The sequence below is a fragment of the Carlito syrichta genome, unplaced genomic scaffold, assembly GCF_000164805.1.
Source record: "Carlito syrichta isolate Samal-C Ts95f unplaced genomic scaffold, Tarsius_syrichta-2.0.1 Scaffold315803, whole genome shotgun sequence".
NCBI classification, from domain to species: domain Eukaryota; kingdom Metazoa; phylum Chordata; class Mammalia; order Primates; family Tarsiidae; genus Carlito; species Carlito syrichta.
In genome coordinates this window covers 1,643-28,234 of record NW_007259899.1, presented here as the reverse complement: position 1 = coordinate 28,234, position 26,592 = coordinate 1,643, and the positions used below count along the sequence as shown (strand labels likewise).

General features: G+C 50.9%; 1 protein-coding gene across 1 annotated transcript; it reads left to right on the top strand.

Moving 5' to 3' along the window:
- Positions 1 to 2,917: 2,917 nt before the first annotated feature.
- Positions 2,918 to 22,542, top strand: NUAK2 (NUAK family kinase 2). The gene is made up of 7 exons (XM_008073272.1): positions 2,918 to 3,321; positions 13,386 to 13,506; positions 16,688 to 16,839; positions 17,401 to 17,466; positions 19,954 to 20,073; positions 20,633 to 20,765; positions 21,369 to 22,542. Exons 1-7 carry the CDS (start codon positions 3,076 to 3,078, stop codon positions 22,430 to 22,432), a joined length of 1,902 nt encoding a protein of 633 aa, XP_008071463.1. The 5' UTR covers positions 2,918 to 3,075; the 3' UTR covers positions 22,433 to 22,542.
- The last annotated feature ends 4,050 nt before the right edge of the window (positions 22,543 to 26,592 follow it).

Here is a 26,592-nt window from a genome sequence, read left to right as displayed (position 1 = left end):
ACTTTTTGCCTCGAATTATATAGAAAGTTGTAGATTTATCTTATTTCCCTCACTAAAATGTAAACTCCTGAGATCAGAGAGCTCATTCTTAGTCACTCAAGACTCATCTTGTATCTCAGACGGGCCTTACCAATTCCAACCTCCACCCCACCCCCAAATCATGGCCTTGGTGCCCCTCACCTGTCCTCCTGTTAGCACCCTGAATCCAGCAGGACACAACACAGCAGTCCTTACTCTAAGCTGCTTTCAAATCCCCTTTTACTAGTCTGGGTCCCCACCTCCACTTCACCTCTCCCCCACACACAGATTGTAAAATGTGCAAGGGCAGGAATAGATGTTTGTTCGTGCTTGTTTCCCCAGTGGTAGATCCAATGAATGGTTTTCCCCAAGAGTTCTTCAGACATGGATCAGTCACAGGGCACCGGAGGGGCGTAGGCTTCTCCCTCCCAGGACTGGATAATGGGGCAGTCAGGTTTGAGAGTGGCTTAGCTCAGCCCAGACCTCCAAGCATATCCACACATCCAACCACATGACCTGGGAATTCCCTGAGACCTGCTAGCAGCAGAGCTCCTGACCCACACAGATTCCCTATCTGTCACTGTCACTCTCCCACAAAACAGGTCTCCCTTAAGCAATTTGAAAGTTGAGTTTCAGCAGCTTAGATCATTTCTGAGTCACATGCTCTATGTTGGTCTGTCTCCTTTGTCTGCCTTCTGTTGTCTTTGGTCATCCACGGCTTGCCACCTAAATGTGGATTCAGACTCTAGTCAAAAGAAGCTGGAGTGGGCTTGGGAAGGTCCAAGAGGTTGCAGCTAATGTCCCTCGTGTTATGGTAAAGGAGGGAGATCGGTCACATTTAGGTGCTTTCGCATTAGTTTTGGAGTCATCGCACATCTACTCTTCAGTCCATAAGAATCTATGGTGTGCTTTTTATGTGCCTAGTAGCACGCTGAATATTGGAGATAGCCAGAAAATTCACAGGGGTCTAGGAGAAGCCTGAATGGAAACCTTAGGCTCCTCTGTAGAGTCCTTTCATCTTAAGAGGAAATGTTGATTCAGCTGGCTAACTGACATGTATCCTTCATGTCTCAGCTTAAAAAGCCCTGGCTTCTGGAAGCTGTCTCTGACCCGGGAGATCTCTCCTATTATACATCCTAAGGGCAATCTTCTTCCACCATGGCCCCTTCTCCCTCTGTACAGGATTTGTTTGTTTATTTCTCACTAGACTGAGATTACTCCAAAGACAAAGATCTGGTCATCATTATATCCCAGGCCCAGCACCTAGTGGGCACCAGTATTTGTAGAATAATTAGTAGAAGGCCACAGAACTGGTTAATGTCACAGCCAGGTCTAGAACTCTGGTCTCTCAATACTCATCCCTGTGCTTGTTCTTTTGTTACGCATGTTTCCTTTTGAGAATCCTAATCCTTCTGGATGGGCCCCTAGGAATGGATACCTAGGAGCCCAATGGAGAGGAAACAGCAGGTCAGGGCAACTGTCTTCTGGGCCCCATCTTATTACCCAAAGCAAAACGGGGGTTGGTACAGGGAAGAATGCCAAACCAGACACCACCTCCATGGCCCTTCAGATTTGGAGGGAGGGTGGTTAGTTTCCTGCATAAGGTGGATCTTCTCCTGCCACAAAGGAGGCAAAGGGATCAATGGAGAAGTGGAGACATCCAGAACTCATACTAGAAAAGATCAGTAGAAGTAGGAAAGTGGGCAGACACTAAATACAAAATTCAGCTACTGGGGATCCAGTCCTTCTCCATCCTCAGCATGCCCTGAATGAACACACAGCAGGAGGCACTATCCTACTTGGGGAATGAGTGGGAGACTCCCATCCCAAGGCATCCAGTCAGGGCTCTAAGTCTGCTTACAGGAAGGACTTCCCTCAGGGAAGGTGATCAAAGCCTGTTGCCCTCCATTCTTCTCCCTGTAGACCAGGGTCTGAATCTCACTTTCTTCCACTTTCTAACCAGTTGTGTGGCCTTGGACAGAATAATACTCATTTCACAGGATTAGGTTATCAAGTTGGCTAAAGGGGAAATGTTCCCTCTTCTTATTTAGAGCAAAGGGGAAAACCTATGGACATTCTTGTTTCACTCTAAATGAGCATTCAGAATGGAGACTCTGGACCTAGCACTCCAGGCCTAAAAAACCTACCCAAACCTCGTGACGAGTCTTCCTGCTCCAAAATCATGGGCAGCAAAACCTTGGTCAGGGCAGCTATTTACAGATTTAGAGACACAATCTAAATAGTAGTGTTGTAATATATTTTAAAATGAATACATGTTTTTCTTTGGGCTCTCTCCAGCTCATGCCAACACTTCATAAATTCCACCACATCCCTCTTTGATGAAGAGGCAAGAACTTTCCAGCATCATTGGATTCTAGGATTCAATAGAGGTTGATCTAACTGAAGACAAGTGAACTCAGAATTCTAGAACAGTTCTTCACCAGTCATTCCACTTGACTGGATTCTGCCTCCGTCCGATCCCATCCCCCTTCCTTCCTTTTGGGCTTAATGAAGCGGTCAAGCAACTTTATAGATTTTGGCTTGGGAGAAGCAAATTCTTAAGGATGGAGAACTACTTTGATGACCTCTAGTACCCTCAAATTGCCCCTTGCCAACTGAGAACACAGCATAACAGAAAACAAAGGTTCTAACCAGCACCAAGCTCCACTCAGAGGCAAGAACAATGACAAGGGCTCTCAGGGTAAGGTTCTGGACCTCAAGCGGCCTCCACGGGAATCCCCTATTCCCCACTCCTGGCCCCAGAGGGCCCAGGTGGGCGGGGCTCCACTGACACCTTTCCCGGGGCCCGGTGTCCTGGCGAGCCAATGCGGGCGGCCGTGGTCACGCGCCGCCGACGAGCAGCCCAATGGGCGCCGGGGGGCGTGGCCAGGGCCTCGGGCTCCGAGAGCTTATAACAACTTAGAACGCTGCGCCTTACTGCGCGCTGCGGTGCGACTGTGCGTCCCCCGTCCGGGCGCCGGACGCGTAGCCCGGGCTCTAGCCCTCTCCGCGCAGCCTGTTGACTCCTTCGCCACCCTCACTCTCCTCCTGCTCGCCATGGAGTCCTTGGCTTTCCCCCGGCGCCCCGGCCCAGCTCCCTCGACCGCCGCCGCCCCGGCCGCGGAGCTCGCCCGGCCTGCGGCTGACGGGCTCATCAAGTCTCCCAAGCCCCTGATGAAAAAGCAGGCGGTGAAGCGACACCACCACAAGCACAACCTGCGGCACCGCTACGAGTTCCTGGAGACCCTGGGCAAGGGCACCTACGGGAAGGTGAAGAAGGCGCGGGAAAGCTCGGGGCGCCTGGTGAGTGCCGCCCCTCTCCTGGCACCGGCCGGGCGGGCTCGGGGCTTGGCCGCGGCTGGAGAGCGGAGGAGGGGCTCGGGCATCGTTCGGGGGTGTTGCCAGCATGCCGGCTGTACCGCGCGGAGGCTGCGCACGCGTGGGGGGGGGGGGTGCGTCCTTGCAGGTGTGTCTATCCATGATTGTAGGGACCGTGGTCTTAGATCTGAGAACTCCAGCGACACCGGACCGCATGTGATGATTGTCAACCGAGTGAGGCCGATAGTTGGCGAATAGTGCCCTGTTTTGGTGAGAAGCCTCCTCAGAGAAGATGGGTTTCTGGAATTTCGCTTGGAACAGTCTGGTAAACAGAGTGGACTGGGAAGAAGTAGTAGAAGGCACCTGATCTCAGTAGCGATTTGATACGTTGGTGGTGGAATGAATGGGTGAGATGTCGAGTACTACTCTTAAGAGCCTGGCAGCCTGGCATGCTGTGGAGATCTGTGCAGGCTGGACATTTAGGTCCTTTCCATTTTAGTTAAAATTTCATCATTATGAGTTTTTGATTCTTGAAAATGTGAAACCAGGCTCTGATATCAGGTCCATTCTGTCCCAGGATACTTTTGAGTTTGAGGCCTTTTCAGGAACTTGTCTTGATAATTTGATGTGTGTGCAGTAGTCATAGTAATCTCTATGACCTTGGGCAATTTCCTTAATTTCTGAACTCTGTTTACCCTTCTGCAAAAATGGAGAAAACACAGCCTGCCTCACAAGTTGCTATGAGGATTGAGTAAAATACAATTGTAAACTTAAATTGTTCCTGACACATAGAACTTGCAGTAAGAATTGTATTTGTATCTGGGAAGGCCAGCCCAGAAAAATGGCAAATTTGCTGAGAATTAGCTAACAGTGGTTAACTGTGGTTCTCAAACTTGAGTTTAATGTGCATGTGTAAAATACTTATTCTTTGATTCCACACCCAGAGGAATTTATTCTGAAGTTTTAGGATGGGGCCATATAATCTATATTTTAACAAGCCTTTTAGAGCAGGTGATTTAGGGATTATGTTTTGCCAAATTCAGTTGGTTGGGTGCTGATTGTGAGGGTGTATGTGTGTGGGGGGGGGCGGGCTGTGGTTTGCCCTGTTGGCTATGGCGGCAGTCACCTCCCTAGTTTGTGTTTGCTGTTGCAGCCAGTAGCTGGTTTGAAATTCAATAAGTCATTTCATTGGTAAAGGAGAGTGGATGTTGGCGAAAGGGGTGGATTATGGTCCCATCAATAGGATCGAGTATGTTTTTCCTGCTAACACCTGGCACAGTCCCCAGTTGCCTGCTGCCAGGTTACAGCTATTGGGCAATCGTGTACTTCCTGGCTTTCCTTTTCTTTCTCTTTCTATAAAGTGTAAGGGCCCAGTGAGGCTCCAGGCTTGAGACTGCTGGGCTCACGCTTTGTCAGGGGCTTAGCTGGGAAATAGCTGCTCGTAGTTTGTGCCTCGTGCCTCTTGGGGGTGGGAAGACTGGGTTGTGGGAACTGGGGTGGCCCAGAAACTGAGATTGAAGTCCAGAGCCCCCATCAGGCTCTTGACACATGCCACTATGGGGTGTGAGAGAGAGAGAGAGGGAGAGAAAGAAGGAGAGAGATCTCATTTGATTCTGGAGCGAGATAAACTAGCTTTCAGTTTTCAAACCTCAGTGGCTCTAGGCAGGGATTCCAGCTCTTATTACATCAGAACAGAGAGAATTCAGAAGATATTCCCTGGCCTCGTGCCTCTTTCTCTATGTAGGGAGCCAAGATCAGTAGGCACGGGGCCCCCTCTGAACCTCCCTGATCCTATAGACCACCCAGTACTTCTGCTGGAAACTTGTTCAGGGTCTCTCCCTCCTTCTTGGAGACAAGCTGCCTGCTGTGCTAATAGTTTCTCAATTCTGGATTGTCGCCTTCTTCCCCACCCCACCCCCATCCCTGCCTCTTGACTGTCCTCCCTGAAGGGAAAGAGACCTGGTGCCTCAGGATACTTCATTGCAGGAGAGGAGCATGGAAGCTACCCAAAATCTCCTCCAAGAGGAACTAAGGTTGTTGGTGGGAGCTAGAGTCAGAGGAAAGCCTGCTGGGTGACTTCCATCCCAACTTTCTCTCCACCCTTCTAGCACACTTCCCACTCCCAGCCTCCCTGCATGGGATTATCCTGGGCCAGATGGGATTGGCAGAGGGAAGGGCAGGTGGGCGGAACTAATGGCTGCTCTGGAGGGCATCAAAGGAAAAACAAATATTTGCTCTCCATCTTGGATACATTCCTGGTATCCAAATGACATTTCCTCCTGTGATTCTCCCAGCTCCCTTGATCATCCCTTCTCCTAAAGAGAAAAACACATGCTGAGGTCACTGGAATGGTGGAGTCCACCAAAGCCTTTGCAAGATTTGTATGGAAGTCTTACTTCTTTTTTTTTGAGTTGGTGTCTCACTCTGTCGCCCAGACTGGAGTGCAATGGCCGCTCCCGGGAGGCTACTGCAGCCTCGACCTGCTGGGCTCCGGCGATCCTTCCGCCTCAGCCTTCCAAGTAGCCGGAATTACAGGCATGCACTACCACGCCCGGCTGATTTTTTTGATTTATTGTAGAGATGAGGTCTTGCTGCCCAGGCAAGTCTCGAACCCGCGGGTTCAGGCAATCCACTCACCTCAGCCTCCCAAGGCGCGGGATTATAGGCTGAGCCACCAAGCCTGGCTGGAAGTCTTACTTCTAAGGGGTGCCACGAGGGGCTTGAGGGGATTAAGTGGGTAGTGCTCTGCTGCCTTTCCAATGATCAAAATGTTTGAAAATGACTGAGATGGTCCAATCCGTCATTGGCAGGTGGGAAACTGAGGCCCAGAGAGGGGAAGTGATTTATCCTGTGACTGGTTAGTGACATGCCTGCAACATAGGCTCCTGACTTGACCACCCCAGGCTCTGATGACCAAGTACTGAGTCTTGGATGGGAGTTGGCTTTGAGATGAGCCTGGGCTTGCCTCCGTGTGCTTTGTTATTTCAACAGCTAGCTCCCGCTGCCTTTCTCAGTGCTCCAGGCAGTGCTCAGGGTGGGTAGAGTCACTGGGAACCAACCCCCACCCCCACCCCCACCTACCCTGACTGTGTTGAAGGATCCGGAGTAGTTCTCCTGAGTAGGTGAACTACTTGGGATCGATGGTTCTGGTTTTTAAACCTTGTTGGGGAGGCTGCCTAGCTGAGTCAAGACCGCAAGGGCTCAAATTATGGCTCCATGACTTTCCAGCTGTGTGACCTCTCTGTACCTCAGTTTCCTTATTTGTAAAGTCAGGATTATAATAATCCTTCCTTCATGGGGTTCTCCTAGGATTAAGCAAGATAACATATATAAAATGCTTAGCATTGTATCTAACATACACAGTGTTATTATCCTAACAAGGCTAGCTTTGACCAAACCTTACCCTTCCCTTTCCTGGGGACTCCCCCCATCTTATGGAGGGTCTGTCCTACCCTGAGGAAGAATGTGGATTGCGCTCAGCTTCCTAAACTAAACCACTTTGGTCTCTGCTTTGTTCAAAGTCCTAGTCTCTCCTTCAGCCCCAGCTCCAGAGAAGGACTCTCGCCGGGACAGCTGCCAAAGGCTTGCTTGGCGGGACACTGCCCTCTCAGCTCCTCCTGCACCTGCCTGCTCAGCAGCAGGGAGGGAGGCTGCAGGCGGCTCTTGTCCTTGGGCTCCAGCCAAACCACACAAGAGTGCTGGGCAGGGAAGCTCCTTGCCCAGCAACCTGTCAGAGTGGGCAAGGAGGGGGCAGCACAGGACGAGGCTTAGGAGAGGTGGCTAGGCTCCCCCTCGGAGCCCATTCCTGATCCCTGCCTGGTCCTCAGGCTGGTTTGGTGGGATGGTGAGCCACCCTCAGGCCCATCCCCACTCTGCCCAGCCTGGGCTAGCCCAGCCCGGGCCAGCCCAGCCCAACCTCTCCTCCGTTATCTAAATGGGTCATCCTCCAAGCTCCTTGCCCTGCCTCCGGGACAACAGCTGCTCCGTGAAAGGCCAGAGAGGAGTCAAGAAGCTTGGCTCCAACTCCAGGTGATAGCTATGACCAGAGATGCCCAGCTTGCATCCTGTCTTTTTACATCTGGAACCAGCATCTCTGGATCTTTCTTTTTTCTAAGACCTTTCTACCAACCCTCCTGAATCCAGATCATTCCTGATCTGAGTTCCTGGGAGGGAGGCAGTGTTTACCAATTGAGCCCCAGCACCTAGCCCTCCCAAGTGCTGACAAAGAAATGGGCATGTTTGTATATCTGTAAGCAGGACAGGGTGGCTGGTGCTACTGCACAGCATGACCGAGGGCCACACGTGGAGCATTCTCTTCTCTAGGAATGGGAGACACGACAGAGCATCTCTGAGGAAATTTTGTCTTCTGAGATGAAAGATTCTTTAGAGCTGGGCTCGGTGGCTCAGCCTGTAATCCCGTGCCTTTGGGAGGCTGAGGTGAGTGGATTGCCTGAGCCCGCGGGTTCGAGACCCGCCTAGGCAACTTGGTGAGACCTCGTCTCTACAATAAATCAAAGAAAATAAGCCGGGCGTGGTAGCGCACACCTGTAGTTCCAGCTACTCAGAAGGCTGAGGCGGAAGGATCGCCGGAGCCCAGCAGGTCAAGGCTGCGGTGGCCGGGAGCGGCCATTGCACTCTAGTCTGGGCAACAGAGTGAGACTCCAACTCAAAAAAAAAAAGAAAGATCCTTTAGGTAACACCACTCCATCTTAGATCCTGATTCTGTTACTGTACTTCAGTTTGCTGTTTACAAAATGGGATAGGGCATTAGCCCTGCTGCCTTTCCAATGTTCAAGGCCACAGAGGCAAGGAAGTCATGGGATGGTATCAGGAATTATGCTCAGGTGGGTTGACATGGGCATAGTATGGGGCTTCTGAACAGGCCCCTTGTAACAATTCTTGCTAGCACTTTTCTGGCGGTATAGTAGCAATTGGCCCATTTATTTTGTTTGTTTTTTTGAGTCAGATTCTGCTTGACTTTGTCACCCAGGCTAGAGTGCAGTGGCACACTCGCTGCCAACACATCCTTGACTTCCTGGGCTCTGAAGTCAGTCCATCCATCTCAGCCTTCCAAGTAGCTGGAACTACAGGCGCACCCCACCATGCCCGGCTTTTTTTTTTTTTTACTTATTGTAGAGACAAGGTCTTGCCATATTGCCCAGGCTGGTCTTGAACTCCTGGTCTCAGGCAATCCTGTCACCTCTGCCTCCCAAAGTGCTGGGATTACAGGTGTGAGCTACCATGCCTGGCAATTGGCCTATTTCTGAGGAAACTCAGCATAGAATGCTAGAGTTTGGAAAGGTTCTTGTAGATCCTGATGTGCAAATTCGTAAGTGACTCCTTTCTTTCTGGTCTTTGCTCAAACCTTTCTTTCTGCCTGGAATGCCCTTGTTGCCCCTCTGTAGCCTATATCCCTGTGCTTAGCAAACCTCACTCATCCTTCAAGATCTAAAGTGGGTTTTCTCCCAGAGGTGGTTTTCCCTGCTCCTCCTCCAGGCAAAGAAAGCACTCCCCAGGGCTCAGAACTCCACTGCAGTCAGGGACCTCACTGCCACATGAATCACATTAGACTGGAGTTGATGTAATTGCTAGTCCTCCCACTGGACTGAAGGCCTTGGCGCAGAGACTGTCCAATTTTTGTCTGACTCCCTAATACCTAGCCCAGTGCTAGGCACATAGAAGGCATTCAGCAGCTGTTTGAAGAATAAATATCCTTTCATTTTTTAGAGAGGACATTAAAACCAGACCAGTTAACCAGATCACTTAAGTGGCTTGTCTTGAGTTGTATAGCTTGATAGGGGCAAATAAGGATTAGATGCCTGGGCTTTTGATTCTCACTCCACTAATCAGGTGGTTGTGTTTACTTTGTCATCACTGGGCCTGGTTTTCCTTCCCCTTGAGTAGGGTGGTCATACAATATATTGTGTAAGAATGGATACTTTAGAGAATAAAAGGGGCAATTTTAATAATTATACCAGGAAACAGAAGACTGTCTCCAGGGATATGGCCTTCCTACCTCAGGGGATCCATTCAGCAACTGTTACTTTCTTCCTTGGCTTTTTTCAGCTTGTTTTTATTCTAGAGAATAGTTGCCCAACCGTCTTGCAGGTGAGAACAAAGGTCCCTAAACATTAGCCCTCATAACCAGGGTTGATCCACCCATGCTGAGAAGAAGGGAAGAAAATCTTATCTAGGTACTGGTTCCATCAGTCAAAAGATAAGCCCAATGACTTAGGTAACAAATATTTATTTGATTTGTGTTTAGCAGTAAGCAATCATTGAATGCTTTCTGGATGCTGTGCTTTGTCTAGGCCTAAGCTATTGCTATGTCTAATTTACTTTGACAGGCTAGTCAGCAGATAGCTGTAGGCCTTTCCTGTGAGCTGGGACAGGTTGGGGAACAGTGGCCTAGTCCCATCAGGACAGTGATGAATCATCACTCTTCTTGTCTGCCACCTGATGACATAACTTGTTTCATTCCTGGGACATACCAGCTAAACTGGGATCTCTTGGGACCTCATGTAGATAACTAGAGGGTCTTGACCTATCCCCTGAGGCCAGAGCACAAGCTTGCAGTAGGATAGAACTGTTCACTGAGGGTTATCAATTCTGATTTAGAATCAAAGCCTTCTAAAGTTGAGAGAGTTGGGTCTCGAGGTTGTACTTAATGCACCCCCTACCCATGCAGAGATTCCTTCTAGCACCGCAAAGACCCCTTTCTTTTTTTCTTTTTTTAGAACCTCATTTCTTTTAGGCCTTGTCATCTTTAGAGCCCTGCCTCCTAAGCCTATGATGATTTATCTCACTATTGTGAATACACAACTATATATCCAAAATGTGCCTAGTTTTTGCATATGTGTATGTCTTAAGTTCTCAAATATTTTTGATTGCCTAGATATGTGATTTGTGTTATGTATGATTGTTTTTTCTATATAATTGTTTTAATTTTTATAGATATTTGTCTCTGAAGAGCTTATAGTTTATCCATTATCTGATTTTAGAAACAAAGAATTTTAGAGAGAAAAGAACTAGTCCATAAAATCTCCCCTTCAGGGAGAGAAAAGGGGTATGGAGAGAGAGGTGTGTGGGACTGATGCTCTGGATGAATCCGGAGAGAGAGGTGCCTCCTAGTTGCAGGAAGATTCAAGTCTTCTACTCCCACCCTCAGTCCCCTGCCCAATTCCAAGCCAGGGATGTTTTGCGTAGCCCACTGGAGAGAGACGGATGGCTTGGAGCAGGAGGAGGGGCAGCCCCATCGTGTGACCTGCAGCTGCAGCATGGGCCTCTCCAGTATCTTGGGGAGGAGGCTCCATGGTGACCGTCCCTCCCGCCTGCCATTGTCCTCCCTGCCCTGCTCAAGGAGGGCCCGGGAACTGGGCCTCCCCTCTTTCACGGATGCGGCTCCAGGGGAGGAATGGGGCGGAGGGCACGCCATCCCTGGCCCGTTGCCGGGGTGACCGGGCCAGGGCATTGTGAGCAGCTCCTCTTACAGGATTAGGGCTGTTCCGCATTCTTGTCCAGATGGGGAACACTGGCCGGCAGGGCCCGCTGTCCCCGTGAGCCCAAGCCATTGTCTGCCTTCAGAGCCCTGTGAAAGGGTGGATTAGAGGCCCCTCCCCTTGAGCAGGGGTTTCCTTTTTTTCTGTCTCCCTTTGAATCTTGAGGGGAGGCAAACCCTCCTGGGAAACTGAATGAGGAGCTGTTTATCTCAGTCTGTGTCTTCAGATTTCTCATAACTTGCCTATCTCCTACAACGAGGAAGTCTTGTATTTATCATCTGCATCCTTGGACAGGAACTGGCTGGCCCTACGACACCCCACCCCCACCCCACTCACGCCCAGCACCCAATGCCAGCAACGTAGCCTCTGAGGGCCTCGTAGCCTCTGAGGGCCTCGTGGCATTTGTACAGCTCATTTCATAGAATCAGAGCAGGAAAGCCCCCTCAGACCTCATAGTTCAACCTGCTTCATAGAAAGCTGAGGCTCTGAGAAGGGGTGGGACTTGCCAGCAGGGACAGCAACAGTCTACCGACTCCCCAGGCTAAGTGTCTCCTGTGTCACTCGCCCCCACACCCATGGGCCCCCATGTGGGCCCTGCTTGCTGTTGTTCTCTTTTCTCCTGACACCATCTTTGGGGCTTTGTCCAGGAACTGCTGCTGAGTGGGATGGAGCAGAGAGAGAGACTGAGGCTGAGACTCCTAAGAGGTTTGCTTGAGCGGCATCTGCAGCTCTTTTCCAGTTCTCCTGCCCACTCCACCTTTCCGGAGCCCTCCACATACGTTGCCCAGAGGGGATAAACCTTATATGGTGTGTTTCATCCTGATAGAAAGAGATAGCAAAGCCCTGAGGACTCTTTAATGGTCTTGTTTGTTTGTTTTTTTGTTGCCAGGGGAAGCGCGTTTATTTACTTGGACTAAAGAGTCTGGGGTTTGGGGTTTTGTGGCCACCGCAGCCTCAGCCTGCTGGGCTCAGGCAATCCTTTTGCCTCAGCCTTCCTAGTAGCTAGAACTACAGGCGCATGCCACCACGCCCAGCTAATTTATTTATTTATCTGTTTATTTATTGTAGAGACGAGGTCTTGCCAAGTTGCCCAGGCTGGTCTCGAACCTCTGGGCTCAAGCAATCCTCTTGCCTCTGCCTCTCAAATTGCTGGGATTATAGGTGTGAGCCACCACACCCAGTAATTTTTTTAAAAAGCCTTGTGGTGATATATATGTAATTTTAACCATTTTAAGTGTACAACTGTGTTAAATATGTTCACATTGTGGTAAACCAATCTCCAGAATTCTTTTCATCTCACAAAACTGAAACTCTGTATGCATCAAGCAACAGTTCTCCATTTCCTTCTACCCCAGCCCCTGGCAACCACCATTCTCCTTTCTGTCTCTATCAATTTGTCTATTCTAGGTACCTCATATAAACGGGATCATACAATATTGTCCTTGTATGACTGAATTATTTCACTTAGTGTAATGTTTTCAAGGTCCATCCATGTTCTAGCATGTGCTGGAATTTCATGCCTTTTTATGACTGAATAATATTCCCCCGTATAGACATTTGGGTTGTTTCCACTTTGTGACTGGAGAGTGGTTGTTTATAGCAAGTTGTAGCCCTGGGACATAAAAAGTACCATAGTCGCCCGGCTCGGTGGCTCAATTTGTAATCCCGCGCCTTGGGAGGCTGAGGTGAGTGAATTGCCTGAGCCTGCGGGTTCGAGACCCGCCTGGGCAACTTGGCGAGACCTCATCTCTACAATAAATCAAAAAATCAGCCGGGCATGGTAGCACGCGCCTGTGGTTCCGGCTACTCGGAAGGCTGAGGCGGAAGGATCGCCGGAGCACAGCAGGTCAAGGCTGCGGTGGCCGGGAGTGGCCACTGCACTCCAGTCTGGGCGACAGAGTGAGACTCCAACTCAAAAAAAAAAAAAGTACCATAGTCGGAATCAGATGACCAGGAATATAACCCCAGTTTGCATCAGTTAGTGACTGTGGGACTGAGCAGGTCATTGAACATCTGAGTCCCAGTTTCCCTCCCCTATAAGTAGGGATGGTGATGCTTTCTGTGCCACCTCCCAGAGCTGTTGTGAGGGCCTATTCATTTTCTCATGCAGCAAACAGTTATTCAGTGCCTACTGTGTACAGGCACTGTGCTCAGCACCAGAGATCCAATGGGTAGCAGAACAGGCCTGATCCTTGTGTTCATGGTGCAGTGCGGCACGTTTGCTCTATTAGTCATAAAGCAGCAACCTTGCAAATGCAGGTAGTTACCTTCCTTGTTCATCTGCAGACTCTGAATGAGGAGGTCATCAGTCCATACTCCCTACTACATGTACTGCTACTTGCAGTTCAAGTGAGAACCTTTTCTAGAGAAAGTGCTCTCCAGCCTCTCTGCCACCTACCCTGGTGAAGGATGGAGTGACTTCTCTGTGCGCACCTTGTGGCCTTTGTAATAGCTATAGACAGACCACCGGGGCCAGGGCCCCCAGAGTGCAGGGATGTCATTACCTGCCAGACCTTTCTCCTCACTCTCTCTTGCACACTCTGTTCCCAGGTGGCCATCAAGTCAATCCGGAAAGACAAAATCAAAGATGAACAAGATCTGATGCACATACGGAGGGAAATTGAGATCATGTCATCACTCAACCACCCTCACATCATTGCCATTCATGAAGGTACGGGGTGGGTCACTTGAAGCTGGGAGTTGGGATCTGGGGTGTGTGTGTGTGTGTGTGTGTGTGTGTGTGTGTGTGTGTGTGTGTAGGAGGAGTCAGAACAGACGACACACAGAAGTACAAAAGGACATAGGTAGGCAAGAGGTAGGCAAGAGCTGGATTTGAAACCCATCTATATGACTTTGGACAACTCATCAGAATTAGCCTCTAGCTCCAGTTCATCATTTGTGAGATGGGGTCATCTCATCTATTACGTCAGGGTGGTTGCAAAGATCAAACTGGATGTCACTGATTGTCTGTTCCTGGGAGGTACTCAAGGAATTACAGCCTTTTTTGTTGTTATAATTAGGTTTTCTTTACTTGAACTCTACCTTTCCTACCAATGAGATCCTCAGCAATCCGGGGGAGGCTGAGACATACATAGACCTGCACCTGTCTCAGGTGCGTGGGTGCTATTCTTTGCGTGTTCCAAGAGCCAGACCTCCTAGTTCTAAGCTATGTTCTGAATCATTCCTGCCACGGGACTGGCTCCTACCTCTCCTAGTATCTCTCAGCCTCCTCTTCTCTGACATCAGTGCTGACTTTGCCACTCCAGCTGCCCTCTTCCCCGTGACCCAGACAACAAAGTGAGCAAGAGAATGACGGGAAAGAAGGGGAGCACCCTCCCACACACACCTGTCTGCTTCGGGCTTTTCCATGATATCAGTTAGATGGGAAACAGGGGATAGCAGGAGCAGCAGGAGGGAGGGAAGGAAGCCCGTGGCTTTGCCTTCTCTCTGAATATTTCTGGTGGTGAAAAATAGAGCAGTCTCTGCTCTTAGGTTCTGTTCATAGAAAAGTTAAGGGCAGAGTCACTGACATGGCCCCATGGCCTGAACCTGTTCCATAAGGAGCCTAGGCAAGTAGCTGAGAAGCCTGATTATGTCTCCATGTACCTCCCTCAGGGAAGAGTAGGCAGAGGACAAAGTATTGGTTCTGCCAGGCTGAGTGGTGCTTGGGCAGTGTGTGCATATGTGTGCATTTGTGTGTTTGTGTGTGTGTGTGTGTGTGTGTGTGTGTGTGTGTGTGTGTGTGTATATATGTTTGTGAATTCTCTCCCATACCCAAATCTCCAGCCAGGCCTGGAATCTGAGCTCTGAAGCTCAGGATGTGGCTTCTCCTGCACTTTCAGTAGTCTTAAGAATGTCACAGTTGGCTGGGCTCGGTGGCTTAGCCTGTAATCCCAGCACTTTGGGAGGCCAAGGCAAGTGAATTGCCTGAGCCCACAGGTTCGAGACCCACCCAGGCAAAAATAAGCCAGGTGTGGTAGTGCACACCTGTAGTTCCAGCTGAGGTAGAAGGATCGCCGAAGCCCAGCAAGTCGAGGCTGTGGGGGCCGGGAGTGTGCCACTGCACTCCAGTCTGGGTGACAGAGTGAGACTCCAACTCAAAAAAAAAAAAAGAATGTCACAGTCTCTGTGCATCTGGAAAGGCTCCCGCAGATTCATCTCCATCCTGCAACAGGTTTCAGGAGGTGTGGGCTCCAATCCTCGAACTGACCTCTAACCTAGCTGCTCTCCGAAATTTGTCCTGGCTAGCTCTTAACCCTCAATTTTATGGCACAAAGTTGTGCACATGCCTAGGAATATGGAGAACCACAGGAGGGGAGTCTCAGACAGGCACCCCCAGGAGGCTGGGCCACATGGATCAGAGCCATTTACTCATGTTCCCCTGGAAAAAGGCATAGTCCTCCTGGCCATGTAAGCAGTTGTCTGGAAGCTAGGACTCTTCTTGAGAAAAGCCTCCTCTATCTGCTCCTACTCAGAGGCTAGACAGCAATAGCTCTGGGGCTGGCCAAGCAAGCCAAACTCATAGGACCCGTTTGAGACAAAGATGCAATGTCATGGACATACGTGTTCTAACAAATACCCAGCAGAAAGGCCAGTTTGGTGAACCAGCCACTCCCTACCTCTCTAGGGGGCTGGAGCCAGGACAAGGCCTGAGGTGGCAAGAGGGCCGCTCCTACACATGGAGATGAGCCATCTGGGGTGGGCTGACTGCAGGAGCCCAGCCAGCCAATTAATTATCAAACAAGTATTGACTGCTTCTGTGTACAAGGCCTTATGCATGATGCCCTGGCCTGGTACTCTGGACGAAAGTCAAAGATGGTGGAAGTGATGAACATCTCAGCTCTCTACAGTGCTTTAGAGTTCACAATCCACTTTCATATAGTTTTATCCCTCTTCTGATCCTACGGCAGGCACTGTTATTGGCATTATTTTTCAAATTTGTGCACGAGGACACTGATGATAAATATAACAATAGGTACCACTTATTGAAGGCTTGCTTATATATCAGACCCTGTGCCAGCTTACCTAGCCAGCCCCAGAGCTATCACTGACTTTTTTTTTATCTGTTTCTCACTCCCAGTCCTGTGATGTTGCCATTAGTATCCCACTTTTGAAATGAAGAAACTGAAGCACAGTGGTTGAATAACTTGTCCAACATCATTCAGCAAACCTGCATTGTTTTTGTTTTTTTTTTTTTGAGTTGGAGTCTCACTTTGTCACCCAGACTGGAGTGCAGTGGCATACTCTCGGCCACCGCAGCCTCGACCTGCTGGGCTCCGGTGATCCTTCCACCTCAGCCTTCCAAGTAGCTGGAACTACAGACGCGCGCTACCACGCCCGGCAAATTTTTTGATTTATTGTAGAGATGAGGTCTTGCCAAGTTGCCCAGGCGGGTCTTGAACCCGCGGGCTGAGGCAATTCACTCACCTCAGCCTCCCAAAGTGCGGGATTATAGGCTGAGCCACTGAGTCCGGCTTGCAAACCTGCATTCTACTGATGTGTCTAGAGATTTGCCCAAGGTCACAAGGTGCAAAAGCACCAGATTCTGAACCAGAGAACCTGGCATTTCATTCTCATGCAGTGATGTCAGAACCCTCAAAAGGCTGAACTACCAAAGAGCAGGAGGGCAAGCCAGTGTGCTTGGCCTTAACTCATTGTTCCTAGAAGATGCCGAGATCTTCAAAGGTCCTTCTCCTGCCCTTATTCACCACCCTGTGACCTCATTAGCAGATATTCCTGGAGGGAGGTCTTATCTAGTTTGGGGCCTCAGGGTGGAGGTAGAGATGAGTGACCCCCAGTGGGAAGCAATGCCTTCCGGAAGGGCCTGACATTTCCTGCCTTGCTCTGCCCAGTGTTTGAGAACAGCAGCAAGATCGTGATTGTCATGGAGTACGCCAGCCGGGGTGATTTGTATGACTACATCAGTGAGCGGCAGCGGCTCAGTGAACGCGATGCCCGGCATTTCTTCCGGCAGATTGTCTCTGCCGTGCACTACTGCCACCAGGTGAGCACCCACTTGCCCCAGCCATGTTCTGAGGGGGTGGTCGTTGGAGCTCTGGGCTGGTTTGGACCGTCGTCTTGACTGGGGATGAAAGAGCCTATGATTTCTTGCACCATCGACCAATAAAGATGGGTGTTCTGGCTGGGTTTGGTGGCTCAACCTGTAATCCCAACACTTTAGGAGGCCGAGGCAAGTGGATTGCCTGAGCCCGTGGGTTTGAGACCCGCTGGGGCAACTTGGTGAGACCTCGTCTCTACAATAAATCAAAAACTAGCCAGGCGTGGTAGCGCGTGCCTGTAGTTCTGGCTGCTTGGAAGGCTGAGGCGGAAGGATCGCCGGAGCCCAGCAGGTTGAGGCTGCAGTGGCCGGGAGCGTGCCACTGCACTCCGGCCTAGGCGACAGAGTGAGACTCCAACTCAAAAAAAAAAAAAGATGGGTGTTCCCAGCCTACCTGCACTCAACCCCACTCAGCTCCCTTTGTGTTTACCTCACTCTCCAGACTAGACCCCCGACCCCTTCCTTTCTTTGGTGACCTTGTCCTGACATTGCTCTTCCTTCCTTCAGAATGGAGTTGTCCACCGGGATCTCAAGCTGGAGAACATCCTCTTAGATGCCAATGGAAATATCAAGGTGAGCCACACTTCTTGTTTACAGAAGCTTCCCTGCCCCACCCCAGCTTTTCTGTACTGTCCCCAGCCAAGTAGATCTAATCTCTTGGAAGTTTCCTGAAGGAGTTGAGCAAAACCCAGACTTACATATTGGTACCTGTAGGGACCTCAGCCATCATCCATTGCAAAACCTCCTTGTATAGATGAAGATCTGGAACCTCAGATGAGGGGTGACTTGCACAAGGTCACATGGCTAGTGTGTAGCTGAGCCTGGGCTAGAACCAAGGTCTTCTGACTACCAGACCAGTGCTCTGTTGATATCATAAGACTGACAGAATCTAGATCTAGGGTCAGTTTGTTTTTTGTTTTTTGGGTTTTTTGAAGTTAGAGTCTCACTCTATTGCCCAGGCTGGAGTGCAATAGCACGCTGACGGCCACCACAGCCTCAACCTACTGGGCTCAAGAGACCCTTCTGCCTCAGCCTTCCAAGTAACTGGAACTACAGGCATGTGCCACCATGCCCAGCTAATTTTTTTGATTTATTGTAGAGATGAGTCTCACCAAGTTGCCCAGGTTGGTCTCGAACCCGTGGACTGAGGCTAATCCTCTCATCTCAGCCTCCCAAAGTACTGGGACTATAGGCGTAAGCCACCGCACCTAGCTTATGGTCCGTTTTGTGTTTTTTGGTTTTTGTTTTTTTGAAGTGGAGTCTCACTCTGTTGCCCAGACTGGAGTGCAGTGGCACACTCCCAGCCATCGCAGTCTCTACCTGCTGGGCTTAGGCGATCCTTCCGCCTCAGCCTTCCAAGTAGCTGGAACTACAGGCACGCACTACCACACCCGGCTAATTTTTATTTATTTATTGTACAGACAAAGTCTCACCAAATTGCCTGGGTAGGTCTTGAACCCTCGGGCTCAGGCAATCCACTCGCCTCGGCCTCCCAAAGTACTGGGATTACAGGCTGAGCCACCGAGCCCGGCCTCTGGTCAGTTTTTGCTCACAACCTTGGGACGGCCCAAGAGAGTCCTGTAGTCTGAGTTCTTCTCATCACCTGCATGTGTGCACACTTGCGTGCATACTCACATGAACACACTTTAATCTGCTGCAATTACGTAGCTCTTTGGCACCCATAAACCAAGCACTCCAGGGCTAGCTTCCTGCTTTCCACAGCTGCTGGATTTCCATGCCTAGTTAAATTGAAGTCAGTCAGGAGAAGTGCATATTGATGGGATAAATGTGGATGTTAGTGCTGGCAAGAAGCCAGGGTGCAGGGAGACTGGCCCCTGCAAGCACTTAGGATGGTGACTCTGAATTCTGACGCTCCTCCTGAACCCAGCACATAGTTTCCTCCAGTGGCTCCTGACCTATGCCCTGAGGCACCCTGGTACTGAGTTCATTCCCCTTTACCAGCCAATTCCTGGAGCAGGTGGGGTTCTCTTTGATGCTGACCAGGACGAGGGAAGCCAGAGCCAATAAACCCACATAACCAGCATAGGCACAGACTCTGCTATCTGTACCAATCATATGCCTCGCTATGGGCTTTAACTGGGAACTGCTTGATAAAAGGCCAATAAAACCATAAACGAAGGAGCCAGAGTTTCATAAATAGCCTCTCCCCACCCTGGGCACACATGATTCTCTGGTGGAGTAGAGATGGGGAGCACCAGGGCATTGGCCTCAGCCTCTAACTTAGGATAGGCAGGGAAGGGCCTATCCAGAGAGCAAGAGGATGGAGCTGGGTTTCTCCAGCCCTCAGTGTCAGATGGCTCAGGGGGTCTTGTGAGAAGATTCCTCTCCTAGGCTGCAGTCATGGCCCTGATGTTTGTTCTGCCTTCACTGTCGCTTCTTAGCTATACTGGGTTGACCCCAGCTTCCTGCTAGCTAGGAATGGCAGATCAAGTCTTGCATGGTCAGTCAGTAACAGGGCTTGCTTGTTCCTGAGGGCTGTGGCACTGGCATGAGAAGTTGGCTCACCTCCTCTATCTGGCTGGCCCTCCTTTCAGACAATGGAACCTCATCCAGGGTCTCAGCTGGGCTGGCAGCTGCAGGACAAGTGGGGGCAAGGAGGTCAGCCTACAATCTGACTGGGAGGCAGAAGTGATGAGTAGAGGGCCACCAGAAACTGCAGAACTTTATAGGAAACAGAGATCTTGGTGCAATGGAAGGCTTCCCAGGAAGGTGGGCCTGCTGGGTCAGGAGGACACGCATGGGCAGGAGAGAGCATCTCTGGAATGGAACACAGCATGAGCAGAGGGGTCTGGGGAGCAGTGAGGATCCTGGAGCCCTAATACCAATACCTAGGTGCTCCTTGCTGGCATACCTTCCCAGGGTTCCTTCTTCCCAGGTCTGAGCTTTGCTGACAGTGCCCAGTATGGGATAGGGGTCATGAGGACCCTTTCCTTCTGCTGGGGTCTGGGTTCCCCAGAGTCTGGGTTCCCTGGGAGCCAAGAGCTACAGAATAACCCAGGCCTTGGCATGACCATGTCTGTGTTTGACCCAATCCTGCAGATTGCTGACTTTGGCCTCTCCAACCTCTACCACCAAGGCAAGTTCCTGCAGACGTTCTGTGGGAGCCCCCTCTATGCCTCACCTGAGATTGTCAACGGGAAACCCTACATGGGCCCAGAGGTGAGTGGCTGCTCTCCTCCACCAGCCTGCCTCAGTCATGTACTTTACATCCTGAGAGATGACGGATGGGCTAGTTTTCTGGTTATTACCTTTCCCAGAACATAAAACTCAGGCCACTTAAAAGTAGTAACTTGTCAGATCTCTAGCCGGGATGGCAAAACTGGAACAGAACTTAGGTCTCCTGATTCTCAGCCTGGCTCTTTGTCCCCTTCACCTTCCTCATTCCTGTTAGCTTTCCTGGTACCCAGCCCAGCCTTCCTAGAGTGGTATAGAGGTGGTATCCATCACAGCCAACCCAACCTGGCCCAGAGGAGAAAACCTGGCTCCTACTCTTGTGGCTGTCCCTCCTAGAGAAGGCGTTGACAACATCTCTGCTATGAACCTCAGCCCCTTCTGCAGCTGCCCCTTTACTCTTGGATACCGGAGGTGAATAGTCCTCAGATGCCCTGGCCTCTAAGTTCGCCACCATGTACCTTTTCTTCTCTGGTGTGCTAGGTGAGGCTGGCAGTCATCCAGCTGTGGATACAGGCATCCTTGCTGATCCCTTCGCTCTCTCTAGGTGGACAGCTGGTCCCTGGGCGTTCTCCTCTACATCCTGGTCCACGGCACCATGCCATTTGACGGGCAGGACCATAAGACGCTGGTGAAACAGATCAGCGACGGGGCCTACCGGCAGCCACCTAAACCCTCTGGTGAGTGAGAGGTGTGGGTGTTCTCATCCAGGCCTGCAGTGTCCTTCACTAATTCCTAAGCAGGAATTCAACGGTTGCACTAAAGTAATAAGGGCAATAGTCCGTTGTGACCCACGGTAGATTAGGGTACCCTCCACTGTCATCTCCAATGTCTGAGACCTCTGGGCATGCTTGATATTTGGGAAGTGCTTCCTAAGGTCTAACTTGGATCTTCTTGGCTATAGTAGTCTCAATTCCTATTGCTTTTGTTTTCATTTTCAGAAATCTTTCTGTCCTTTCACAATGATGTAGAAGGCAGGAAGAGGGTGTGACAGCCTTAGCCTTGAGCACAGTCTTTACCCTCAGAGGGTTGGATTTCGAGGGAGAGGAAGAGAATACACACTAACATACAAGCAAGGGCTCATGAATGGACTTTAGTCCTGAGGGTTCGTGGACAGAGAGGCAGCTGGGGATGTCAATCTAGGAAGGCTGGATTGGGGTACCAGCCTGGCCATGGGTGTGTAAAGCACCAGGCTGGAGTGGAAATATCTGACCCAGGAGTGAGCAGTATCTTAGCCCACTCTGGGAGCTGCCAAACTGAAGGCCCTGCTTTTTATCTTCCAGATGCCTCTGGCCTGATCCGGTGGCTGTTAATGGTGAACCCCACACGCCGGGCCACCCTGGAGGATGTGACCAGTCACTGGTGGGTCAACTGGGGCTATGCCACCCGTGTGGGGGAGCAGGAGACTCTCCATGAGGGAGGGCACCCTGGCAGCGACTCCGCCCGTGCCTCCATGGCTGACTGGCTCCGGCGTTCCTCCCGCCCGCTCCTGGAGAACGGGGCCAAGGTGTGCAGCTTCTTCAAGCATCACACGCCTGGTGGGGGGAGCACCCCCCCTGGCCTGGAGCGCCAGCATTCGCTCAAGAAGTCCCGCAAAGAGAATGACATGGCCCAGTCTCTCCAGGGTGACCTGGCTGATGACAGCACCCCTCGCCCTGGCAAGAGCAACCTCAAGCTGCCGAAGGGCATTCTCAAGAAGAAGGCATCAACCTCTTCAGAAGGGGCAAAGGAGGACCCTCAGGAGCTCAGCCCAGTGCCCGTGAGCCCAGGGCAGACTGCCCCTGTGCTCCCCAAGAAGGGCATTCTCAAGAAGTCCCGGCAGCGCGAGTCTGGCTACTACTCCTCTCCTGAACCCAGTGAGTCTGGGGAGCTCTTAGACGCAGGTGACGTGTTTGTGAGTGGGGACTCCGTGGAGCAGAAGCCCCCCCAAGCCTCTGGGCTGCTCCTCCATCGCAAGGGCATCCTCAAACTCAATGGCAAGTTCTCTCGCGGGGCCTTGGAGCTGACAGCCCCCACCACCTTCGGCTCCTTGGATGAACTTGCCTCGCCTCGCCCCCCAGCCCGGGCCAGCCGCCCCTCAGGGGCTGTGAGCGAGGACAGCATCCTGTCCTCTGAGTCCTTTGACCAGCTGGACTTGCCAGAAAGGCTCCCCGATCCCCCGCTGCGGGGCTGTGTGTCTGTGGACAACCTTATGGGGCTTGAGGAGCCCCCCTCCGAGGGCCCTGGAAGCTGCCTGAGGCGCTGGCGGCAGGACCCCCTGGGGGTTAGCTGCTTTTCCCTGACAGACTGCCAAGAGGTGACAGAGACCTACCGACAGGCACTGGGGGTCTGCTCAAAGCTCGGCTGAGGGGTGGGCGGGCAAGCTCTAAGATACAGCTGGCTGAACTCGAACAGGAGAGTACCTTCTCCTCTGCTTCCCAGGACCCCTGTTCCAGCTCAGAAGGCTGAGATGGTTTGGGGGAAGTAGGCAAGTGAAGTGCCTCAAGGGTTCAGTGTCCCCAGCCCTGATGAACAAGGAAGAGAGAGGGGACAAGAGTAGAGAAGTGAAGGGGAATGGGTTTTTTTTTTTAAGAGACAGGGTCTGGCTGTGTTGCCCAAGCTGTCCTCGAACTCCTAGGTTCAAGCGAGCCTCCTGCCTTGGCCTCCCAAAGTGTTGGCATTACAGGTGTGAGCCACTACGCCCATCCCAGTTTGCCTGTTTCTTATACATGTGGAAGGGCTGCAGAGATCTAGAAGGAGCCCTCCGTCAGTGCCTGTCTCCTTGATTGCCAAGAATAAGTTGTATACATGGTGCCTTCCAGGGCAGCCCATTCATTCCCTGCCAAAGTGGGGCTGGACCACTTCATACACACATTCATTCCCATTCCCACCAACCACTGGAACTGGAATGTGGCACCCCTATGTCCTGGGGCAGCCTGGGAATGCTCTGGAGGAACCCTTCCTTATTTATCCTAGGAGTAAGAGAACAAAACCTCTGTTTCCTCAAAGGTTCTCTTCTCTTTCCCATCCTCCAAACCTGGCCTGGAGTCGCTGCTATGAATCTGAAAGACTTGAAAAGGCTCAGGCTGCTGTACGGAGTTCATCTCAAGGGGCCCAGACTCCCCTGGACCCCACCTTGGACCTCAAAGACTCGGAACTTCTGCCTCTAAGCTGCTTCTAAAGATCAGACTATGGCTGTGGGGCTTCAGGACCCTAGAATGTGCATATTTATTTTTTTGTTTTCAACTCTGTGTTTTTAAAAAAAAGCAAATCTTGTCATTTTCAATAATGTGAATGCTATGTTTTGGGAAAATCTACTATGACATCTTAAGTTTTGTGTACAGAGAGATATTTTTGCAGTGATTCCCACTGATCATGGGGGGGGATCTTTCACACATCCATGCATCCAGCTGCACTGTCTGGAGAGGGGTCTCTGGCTCCCCTCACTCCACACTCTCTGATTCTGTCTACCTGATGGTCCCTCTTCCCTTCCTCTGTGGCCAGAAAGAACCACTCCATTAAAACCGGAATTGTGATTGGAAAACAACCTCTGTTGTTCTGGTGGGGTGGTGTTGGGAGGCAGGAGAGCTTTGAACCTTCTCTTAATACACATTCTCCTCTCTGGGCCGTCTGGGGTGGGAAATAGAGAAGCTGCTTAATCAAAACAAAATGAAACAAACCTGAGCTCTTCACTTTCCAAGGCTCCTTCTTACCACCTGCATCAGTATTAAGCATGCAGGTGGGAAAGCTCTGTGCCCAGGGTCCCAGTTTGCTCTTTCAGCCTTTGGCACTAAAGGAAGACCAGGATTTGACCAACCCCGCCCCCACCCTTCTCTTCCTCTTTTCCCACCTCCTGCCCTGTCTGCTTGAAGCCCTGCCCCCTGCTGCTTGAAGACACCCCCACAGCCTTTATTCTCTCGCTCCAAAGAAATCCCCTTTTCTCCAGTGCTGGCAGCTTCTCCCCCCTCTGTGCTGGGCAGCTTCGCCCGCTGCCTGACTCCTAGAGGTAGCAAAGAATGCCTGGAATGTCCACCCCCCCATAGGCCAGCCTCCTCAGCCTCCTGCAGAGCATTCCCCACTCGCCTGCTCCATTGAGAAACTCCCAGGCTCTGAGGGCTGGGGATGAAAGGGAGGCTGAGGACAAAGTGTTGGCAGGCAGCCGGCTGGCTCTGGCTTCAAGCAGGCTCCCTCCCCCGCCCGACGTGCTCTGGTATTCGCAGGCCTCCAAACATCCCCAGCTCTGGCCAGCGTCAGCTCCAGCCCCACAGCACACCTGTCCTGCCAGCTGTTGGTGCCTACCCAACGGAGCATCTCCCTGCACCTGGAGAGCTAGCAAAGTGACTGGGACTGGGGAGGAGATGGAGAAGGGCAAGGCAACTATGAGGTCAAGATGGAAGAGCAAATATGAAATGGCTTCGGCAACACTGGGTACCTGGGTCTGAAGTCTCTGAGGTCCTACTGAATGCTGGGACTCTGGGCTAGACTCTGAGTAAACACTGGAAAAATACATGGTGGATCTTTACCTCAAGAAGCTTATGGTTCAACTGTGGAGTTGGTGGCACTTATTTATTCATTCCACTCATGAATCAAGGCCTATTGTATATTACTGTACCCCTGGTGCAACAAATAAGATCTTGGCCTCAAGGAGGTTACAGACTAGGGGCAAGGTAGCATGCATAAGTTAAATTCAATGAGAAATTGCTATTGGTTCAGAGAGTGTTGAAAGGGAGTTTGCATGATTGGAAGAAGAATTGCCACTTGGGTGATAATAGGGGCTACCATGTATTAAGTGCCTATGGGTTATGGGTCCCGCACTTTGTGTGTTATCTCATTTAATGCATGCAATAACCTCCTTAGTTCAGTACTCTTTTTTATTGTTCTTATTTTACAAAAGAAATGGAAACTCAAAAACATTAAGTAACTTAGCAAGACCTCAAACCCAGGTCTGTGGGATGCCAAATCTTGGGCAGTGGGGGAGGGAACTCATTTGAACTGGATGAGGTTTGGAGAACTGAGTAAAAGAATAGAAGTGAATGGAACTACAAATATCTATTGAGCACCTATTGTACGCCAGGCTCTTTTCCAGGCACAAGGAATATAGCAATTCCCCAAATGCCCTTCCCTAGTCTCCACAAGTCCCAAGAGGAGCTAGAAAGAAAAGTGTGAGTGGGTGCAGGGAGAAGCTGAGGGTGGCGGGCCCAGACTGGAATGGAAGGGAAGAGGAGAGGGGAGGTCTCAGGAGAGGGAGGGCGGGTACTTAAGGGGAAACCAGGGTGTGGGATGGAGAGGGAGGGAGAGGACACAGCCCTTCCCATCAGCAGGGGCTGGGCAGGTGGACTTTCGGGAAGGAGAAGGGAAGGAGAAGGAACACAAAAGCATTTGGTCCTAAGATCTTGGTCCTCTGTGGTCTGCTTGCTTAACCTCTTCTAAGCCAGGTGGTAGAAGGGGTGGGCAGGGTGAGGGGTGGAGCCTGCTGTGGAAGGGAAATCTGCGTGAGGAGAGACTATCTATTCCCTTAGCCCCCGAAAGTCCTAGACATGGGGCCGTGGATGCCATCCTGCACAACCCTTCCCCTCACCTGCCCGGATGCTTCATACCAAAAACATTCCAGAAAGCAGGCTCAGAGAGATGACGCTGGCCCCCAGGGGAGCAGGCTGGGGCTGCAGGAATATTTAGTGCCACATCAGTGCTTCCGGAATGTGGACAACCTAGACAACAAAAGAGGAGGGAGTGTGGGGGGTAGACTTTGGGAGACAGGAAAGGACCTTCTGAAATCAAGACATGAAATATCTTGGTCAGAATCCTCTCCCTGTTCTCAGCCTTTTCCGGGCAGCAAGCCCAGGCAGTCCTTGAGGGGAAACCACCTCTAAAAAGGCTTCTAGTGTAGAGGGAGGAAAACTCCAATGGCATGTTAGCCTGTGCCCACCCTCAGGATGACTCCTTCACTTCTCCCTCTGCCCATCCTACCAGCTCACAGGATAAAGTGAAAGGGGAAGCAGCACTCCCCACAAAGCACAATGCCCGCCCCCCACCATAGAACGTCCAAGGGGCATTGTGCAAAGGGGGATTTCAGCTCTTTGAGCCAGAGTCTGAAGAGTGACTGACAGCCGGAGCATGTCTTTGAGGATAAGGATGGGCCCAGGACAAAGGGTTAGCTGAAGAGCCTGGGCATTTTAAAAATAGGGGAAAGGGTGGGTGGGAATTACATAATAGATGACAGAGGTGGTCCTCTGGAAAGGAGATGTATAGGCCATGGTTCAGCGAGCAGGACCAGGACCAGTGGATGGATGCTACTGAGATGTAAGATTCAACTTGATACGGCAGTTACCTACATAATATGTTCATTCAATCATTCAATAAGTACTTCTTTACTGAGTACCTACAACATATACTGTTCTAGGCTTAGGGGATATATTTGTGAACAAAACTGACAAAAATCTCTACTCTCATGGGGCCTCCATTCTAATGTAGGAAAATAGACAATACAATAAATATCATGGAAGGCTGAGGTGGAAGGATCGCCAGAGC

Excerpts from the sequence above, each read along its gene's own strand:
- NUAK2 (XM_008073272.1), top strand. The coding sequence starts at position 3,076 with ATGGAGTCCTTGGCTTTCCCCCGGCGCCCCGGCCCAGCTCCCTCGACC. Across the intron at positions 13,507-16,687 it reads CATCATTGCCATTCATGAAG|TGTTTGAGAACAGCAGCAAG; the intron begins GTACGGGGTGGG and ends TGCTCTGCCCAG. Across the intron at positions 16,840-17,400 it reads CCGTGCACTACTGCCACCAG|AATGGAGTTGTCCACCGGGA; the intron begins GTGAGCACCCAC and ends TCCTTCCTTCAG.